The following is a 7,942-nucleotide window of genomic DNA, read 5'->3' as shown; positions in this document are numbered from 1 at the left end:
AAGATTGAAATACCTTAGGTAAACATGTTATTATGAACATAAATAAGTATGATTACTAGACTATATATCCAAAAATTTAAACACTATCAAAATGATAATATTAAAGAATTTAATGGTTGAAAAAATAAATGTTATATTATAGGTAAAATCAATTAAATAATAGTATAACAATTTAATACCCACTGTAACACATAAATTCAGCTGTCCCTTTTGTTTAAAGTAGAGACAGGGAGACAGTATCCTATACAAACTCTATCCGTTACCATTGAAAGAGGAGAGAATAACAAAAAGAAAGTTGAAAACGTGAGATTCACGAATAAAACACGACAAATTTCATAAATACTAAAATCCCAATAAATTAATTACAGCTATTATTGTTGTCACAATCACTTCTCCTTTCCTATCTCTGTCTCTTTTCTGTACCATACCAATCACTGTACCTTCACTGTTCAATTATCCATATAAATAAAACATTTTAAATCATCTTTAATCTAAAAGTCATAATAAATGTTAATTTACTATTTCTTTCGTGTAAATATATGTTGGTGAGACTGAATTATGTATATACTATACATATAAATTAGGCACAAAGTACCATACACATAAAATATAGCAAAAGATAAGTACCTTACCTCATCAATTTATTATTTTACGAACAAAAAACACAAAAACAAAGGAATCCCAATGATCAACCTAACGTGTTTATTACTTATTATTTCTTTCTTTTCTATAAATTTTCTTTCAACCTACTACCATGTTATTGTATACATAACAACTACGAAGAAAATGTTTCAGAGAAGATAAAATAAATTAATTAACCCCTTCATATCGTGTGTGATACTGCAATTATAATTTAATTATGATGCTAAGTTACCAGTACTAATTGTTTAAGCATTCGGATAAGCATTCCAACTTCTAGTTATAGGAGACTTCAGTGGAATTCCTTATTTAACTTTTTTATTAATAAGAACAGTGTTTTAAATTTCTTAAATTAAAAAAAATACATATATATGTAATAATATTTTTCTAATTTAAAAAATCGTATTCATGAAATTTATATAATTGATAAAGAAAATTTCTTATAAATTTTAGAAATACATAGTAGAGAGAGAGAGTGTTGTGTTTGTTCACGAAAACAGGTGAAATAATAAGAAGGTTCAAGAAACTTGTGGTTACTTATTTTCTGGTAGCAAGCATGATTGTGAAAGCACACCAAATTTAACCTATTGGGAGGACCACTCACTTTTGTTCTTATTCGTTCTCGATTTCAATAGATTATCATGAAGGTTAACACGCAAACAGTTCATGAAAGTTTACCAATTTATTATTTTGCAATTAAAATTCTGACAAAATAATTTTTCTACTAAATTAATCAGAACGAAACATAATCCCAAAAATTAAAGGAAATGCAGCGTAGTATGATCAAACTTGTCGTGGTTTTGCTGTTTTTACAGTTAATTCATAAATTCAAGTGCTTCAAACTATACTCGTTTGATGGTTTGGTGCGTGAAAGAAAGAGCAATAATTAGTCGTGGAAAACTTGATTACGAAAGTGAAGTGCTTGAAACTGTACTTATTTTGATAAGGCATGCGGAACAGAGGCAACGAGAGTGGTGAATTTGATGAGAAAATTACAGCAGCAAAAGAAAAAATTGGATAATGAAGCATGACATGATATGATGGAATAGAGAAGTGAATACAAGAGGGGATACTTGGAAGAAAAGAAAAAGGGATAAATAAAGCATTCTTATATACAAATTCAAGAGCCCACGGTATCTGGTTTTCCCAAAGCCCACGGGTAAGGGAAAAAGCCAAATGGAACTCCAAGAGAGGGACCTGTAGACAGACTTCAACTGAAACACTGTTATTGTTTTGGGTGACAGCACAAATCATAATCTGGGTGGATAAGCTTATGCGTTGCTCCTGAAGGATCCAAGGGCCTTTATAGCTGCAGCTCTCAGAATGTATTGGTGGTAGAATGCAGCCGCCACAGCTCCAGCAAACGGTCCAACCCAGTAAATCCACTGAAATCGATAAGCACAACCGTTAAAAATTCGTTTTTTTTTCATTGGAAAAAAAACATGAAATTTAAGGTTAATTAATTAACTTACTTGGTCGTCCCAGACTTTGTCATCGTTGAAGATCACAGCTGGTCCGAAACTCCTTGCAGGGTTAATGCCGGTTCCAGTGATAGGGATTGTAGCCAAGTGAACCATGAAGACGGCAAACCCAATGGGAAGGGGTGCCAGTACCTTTTATTTGTTTATAATTTAAAGTGAGTCAATAAGAAAAAGAAAAACTAGATTTAAATTTAATGATAAACGAGGTAAGGTAAGAGATGGTGTGCTTACAGGAACATGAGAGTCCCTGGCGTTTCTCTTAGGATCGGTGGCGGAGAAAACGGTGTAGACAAGAACAAAGGTACCGATGATTTCGGCACCCACGGCAGTGCCTTTGTTGTAGCCAGCGCTCACAGAGTTAGCCCCTCCACCGTACCTGTTGTAGTAAGATTTTTGGAACCCCTTCGCCAACCCAGCACCGCAGATTGCGCCGGCGCACTGTGCCACCATGTACAGCAACGCCCTCACCAACGACACCTTGCGCCCCAGGAACAACCCCAGCGTCACGGCAGGGTTGATGTGGCCCCCTGATACAGAATATCAAAAAGTTAACTAATTGGAGCAGTAAAAACATTGAGTGCGAGGTGTTCGACGAAAGTTCAACTTTTGTACCGGAGATGCCGGCGGTGCAGTAAACGAGGATGAAGATCATGCCACCGAAGGCCCAAGCGATGCCCAAAATGCCTACCCCGTCGCACTCGGTGGTACCGGCGATATTGGGGTCGGTCTGTCTCTTGTAGCCGATAATGGTCAAGACGGTGATGTAAAGGAAGAGGAGGGTGGCTATGAATTCGGCTATGGCGGCTCTGTACAAGGACCACTTGGTGAGCTCATCGGGGTCAAACAACGGCGCCGGAGGCGGGTCTTGGTAGTCTTTGGCGGAGTATTCGGGTTGCTCCGTGACCTGCTCAACGTCTTTGGCCATTGGAAGAAGGAATGTAGGAAAAGAGTTGCAGAGGAGAAGAGGGTAGTGTAGTTGGAGTGAGGGTTTGGAGAAGAAAGGTGGTAGGTATTTAAGGAAGAGGGGTGTAATGAGTAAAATGAATAATTAATTGAAATGTTTTGTCCCTACGTGACTATGTGGCAACGATTACATGATTAGCGTATTTTTTTGCCGCCCTATTACCTTCGTTTCGCTTGCATGGTCCCACTCTTCTCTTTCTTCCACTTTCTCTATCTTCTTTTTTCAACTTTAATCTAATCTCCTTTCTCTAAAACCTTCTTTAATCCAACGGCTACATATCTTCTATATGTAAATGCAAAAATAACCAATCAATTTTACTATACAAAAAATGTTAAAACATTAATAAAATAGTTTATTAAACCGACAAAACTGAAAATATATAGTTATCAAATATGTGTGATTTAAATAGACAGACGGATAAAATTTGACCACGTAATTTCTGTATTATATTTATTAAGCATTTTGCTTACGTAAAACCTATAGAAGTTCATTACATGAAGAATTTAATAGAGCCACAACAACCTCACACTCTTGTAGAACTTTCCAGCACTCCGAGTTGAAGCTCGTGGCTATGAAATATTAGCATAAAAAAATGCAAGAGGTGAAGAAGGAAAGGTATGAATTAGTATTGTGAAGATTATGTGATAGTTGATGTGATTAAAATAAGGAGAAAAGGAGCTGTCACTTCTGTTGAGTGACGAAGGTTTGCCAGATGAACTTATCTGGAGGCACCTAAAATCAAATGGGTTTTGAACAAAAGGGCGATTCACCTTATCCTCCTCACACTTATGGGGCCACTGTATTTGCAATCAAATCAATTCATTATGATTAATTATCTTTAAATCACCATCACTATTTTAAACTGGTATTAGGGTTTTTGGTCTAACACTATACATTTTATGCCATCTTCTTTCATAATCTAACAAAAAGAAGTTTAAACCATAAACAAAGAATATTCCAGGTTTCCTGTGATTTCATTGCTGTCTCATTCAGTTTATTGACAATTTGTTCTAAATATTTTAGAAAAGAGATTTTGGATAGCTGGAAAGAGTTCTCTATCAACTCTCATTTACATTTAAATACTCTCTATGCTTTAAAAAATTTAACCTTTTGCACACAAATATATGCATTTATTGTATTGCTGATTCCGTTTTCATCTTATTTTGTGAGAGCAATGGAAAAGTTATACACATGTTGGTACTAAAGCTTCGATAGAAAATCATTAAGAATCTCAAAAACCAGTCACAGAGGTAAAAGAAAACAAAATAATACACTGTCATATGTAGTGGATAAACGCAAGATATGTTTAAAAATGGGAAATATATTTTAGTCGTTTTCTCTTTTTGTAAGTTACCAGTGTATTAATATTATCTAAAGTATTTTTTAAAATTATCTCTAAACTAATAGATTGCATAACAAGTTATTCTTTCAATTTTTAATTTTCTTAACAGCAGATATTGTTTGTCACGAATTTATTTTTGATATTACTTCAAACGGTTTTTTATTGATGAAATATTTTATGTGTATATTATTTAATGTGAAATTTTGTTTATATCAACAGTATCAAACATTTTATAAATTAATTAAATTTAAAAAATTGTTCAGTAGTCAATACACTAGCGCCATCTTATTTTTCCTTATCCTTTAAAAGATAACTTATACTTTTAATTAGTTTATAAAGTAAACTACTTTCGAAAACAAGATGGCTTATATATATATGTATGTTACTTTGCATTCAAGAAGAAATGTATTATGTTCTTTTTCATCTGTTTAATTCTGAAAAAAAAAATGTTCTTTTTCATTTCAAGAATATTTTTGTTATTACTTTTTATTATATTCTTATGTGTTTTTAAATTTTAAAACAATTAAAATATATACTGAACAGAGAGAAAATAAATGAAATAAAAAATTGAAAAAGTATTTTATTTGAATTAATATCATTATTAATATCCTGAAAACTAACAATTGAATGAATATTTATGAGCACATGTAAATAAACATGAACTAGAGGAGAACAATTTCTATTTCTCCTGTTTGTGGGGGCCACTGAAAAACTCAATAAACGAATTAGAATCACAAGTTTTTCCATTGACTATAGTGAATAAGCTGGTTCATTTACCATACTATTCCACTGTGGATTTTCTTCCTTCATTTTCTAGTACTTTCTATATACTAAAAAAAAGTCTAAAAATTTAAAAAAATAAAACTATTTAATCTTCTTTTGAATTCCAAAAACATTTTTTACAATATTGAATTAAAAGAATATTTTGTTGTCTATATTTTTCTGCAGATATGTAATTTAAGTTTAAAAATTTCAATCATAAAAATTAAAATGAAATTGAGATGAAAAATTGTCCTATAATTAAAAAGAAAAGAATTAATGGATGGTGACAAGATGAAGGTGCGTTTTGTTCTTCATAAAAAAAAACGTGGCATTCTGAGTCAGAGTGAGCAGCACACAAAAATCCATGACTCGGGCATAAACTGCAACAGAAACACAAAGATAAGTTAAAGAAATTGTATTGTTACTTACAGGAACACTGATGATAGAATGAAATATATTTATATTTATTTAATATATCATGAAGATAAAATATCATGAAAAAACTAAATTTTTATTTTTTTAAAAAGTAATAAATGAATAAAAATTATAAAAAAATAATGTTAAAATATAATTTCTCCGGTTATGAATTTCAAAGGAGAGCCACCGTCCACCTCGACAGTCGTTCTCATCTCACACAACCGTCAACACCGTAAGGTGTTCAAGCCTTGGACACGTGTATGATTCTCAGCCACAAACCGAATGTCCTGCTTCTTAAATTATGCACGCATGATGTTTGAAATAAGAGAATTGGAGTATACCGTATATATGTAGCGGAATTAGGTGGGCGGCTATTCATGTCACTTCGGTGTTGTTGTCGCAATCCTCATCATCGTTGTTTTTTCAATTTTATTTATTTCCGAAAAACTATGCAAACAAACATTGCTTCAGTGGCACATTTGTTGTCCATGTCTGAGAGTGGTTGGAAAGATACGAACAAAACATATTTCTAATCACAAATACAATTCACTCACACGCTGGAGGATTCCAATAATTGCTGTCTTCTTCTCAAAACATTAACTTAATTAAGACAACAAAAGGTTCGTTTTTATATATATGGGTGAACCAAAAAGTGCAGTGTAGTTATTGTTCAAATTCCTTGCGAACTTACTTTACCAAACCTATAAACTTAGGATATGCAACGCCCACACATACTGAAAGTTGGTAAACATCATGACAATTTTAGGTTTGTGTCGAAAATGTTAACACGTTAGTTCGCTTTGAATGTCCCAGTTAAACAGAATTAATATTAAAGCTTTTTTATGCAAAAAAATACAAGTTTTAAATTGCTCAGTCAAAAACATGTTCTTTGATCTTTTAATTATCCCCACATGGTGTAAATGAAAATTATAGGGTGTAACGAGAATTGGACTTATTTTGGGTAGGGGTAAGGGAACCAGAGAGGGCTTCAGGCCCAATTAAATGCCAGTTTGCACTTTCGGTTATGATGAAACAATTTCCACTTATATTTCGCTCTTTCTTCCTACACCTCCAACCATTTTATTCTATATTTTCAAATATTTTTAAAATTCAAAAACTATCTTTTGCAACTAAAAAAAAATCCAACCCCTGTACTCTGTGTTTCAACGAATTTCAAAATTCTTTAAAAGAAATTAAATTTATTAAAGAATTTTCTAAGGTTTCAGATTTTGAAATTTTTCGAATTTTTTCTTCATCACATCTCAAAATGCGCTGAAGGATTTTTTTCAATAATAAATTTTAAAGGTATTTAAAAAAAAATTCTTCATCAAATTTTGAAATCCATTGAAATATTTCTTTTAATAAATTTTGAAACCTGTTAAAGTATTTGAAAAGTCCTTCGTTTGAAGAAAAATTTCTTTAACCAATTTCGAAATTTATTAAAAAAATCTTTCTAATGAATTTTGAAATCTATTAAAGAAAAACGTAATTTTTAAAACTATTTTTAAAAATTGGAAGTGTATAATGAAATATTTGAAATATATTGACCGTACAAAGTTGGAAACTGTAGAGCCCAATAGAAGATTCATTTACTGGAAGAAGAAATATTAGCCCAATTGATTAACAAATTATGCTTTAAAAAGGCCCGCACAGAACTTCCAAACGGGCTTTTTTCAATGCAAAAAGTACCTAAACGAAGAAGTAATAAAAAAGCACGTCTCATTGCTCTTTGACAGAACATGGACGCAAAAATAAGTTATGTACATTGTGATGGCAGCAAGTTTTGGCCCTACAAACTAGGGTTGTAGGGTTCCCTTGCAATGCTTAACCCTAATGCGAAGAGCTTTTGGGTATTGAAACAATTCTTCTTCATCATCAAATTCTTCATCGTTGTTCTCCACTATGGTCTCTAACCTCGGACTACTTCGACTCTTCATAGGAAACTCCAAATGCGAAGGTGCAACCTCGTTCCATGCCATCATTATACTCTGCTTCACCTCTTTCGCCATCGTAACTTTTTTCTATCAATCAATACGATATGATCAATGCTGATAATCTTCGCTTACCAGAGCTTTTTGTGCATTGATCTCTCTCTGTTTTTAATGGAACACAGAGAGAGATGATAAAGCAGAAAAACAACTGTTAATACGAAACTCAACCAAACTTTGTTGATGAAAACTATCGATTAATGAAAATTATTGATTGATGAAAACTATCGATTCATGAAAACTGTTGATTCATGAAAACTACATTTATACGCATGTGATCGTAAAGCTTGCCGTTGAAAACTAATGGAAAAGAGGAAACTTAGGGAAATTTAGTGGCTATTGGCTTAAG

General features: G+C 32.5%; 1 protein-coding gene across 1 annotated transcript; it reads right to left on the bottom strand.

Annotated features, from left to right (window-relative positions):
• Positions 1-1,652: 1,652 nt before the first annotated feature.
• On the bottom strand, positions 1,653-3,064 carry LOC124839855 (aquaporin PIP2-7). Its single transcript, XM_047315793.2, has 4 exons — positions 2,733-3,064; positions 2,352-2,647; positions 2,112-2,252; positions 1,653-2,024 (listed from the first exon to the last, which is right to left on the bottom strand). Exons 1-4 carry the CDS (start codon positions 3,043-3,045, stop codon positions 1,911-1,913), a joined length of 864 nt encoding a protein of 287 aa, XP_047171749.1. The 5' UTR covers positions 3,046-3,064; the 3' UTR covers positions 1,653-1,910.
• Positions 3,065-7,942: the final 4,878 nt, after the last annotated feature.

Source organism: Vigna umbellata, chromosome 6, assembly GCF_029865625.1.
Source record: "Vigna umbellata cultivar VRB3 chromosome 6, Vumbellata_1.0, whole genome shotgun sequence".
Lineage (NCBI taxonomy): Eukaryota > Viridiplantae > Streptophyta > Magnoliopsida > Fabales > Fabaceae > Vigna > Vigna umbellata.
This window is presented reverse-complemented; position numbering and strand designations above follow the sequence as displayed.

Coding starts and splice junctions, on each gene's coding strand:
- LOC124839855 (XM_047315793.2), bottom strand. CDS start 3,045: ATGGCCAAAGACGTTGAGCAGGTCACGGAGCAACCCGAATACTCCGCC. Junction 2,253..2,351: donor CCAGGGACTCTCATGTTCCT/GTAAGCACACCA, acceptor AACAAATAAAAG/GTACTGGCACCCCTTCCCAT. Junction 2,025..2,111: donor ACAAAGTCTGGGACGACCAA/GTAAGTTAATTA, acceptor TATCGATTTCAG/TGGATTTACTGGGTTGGACC.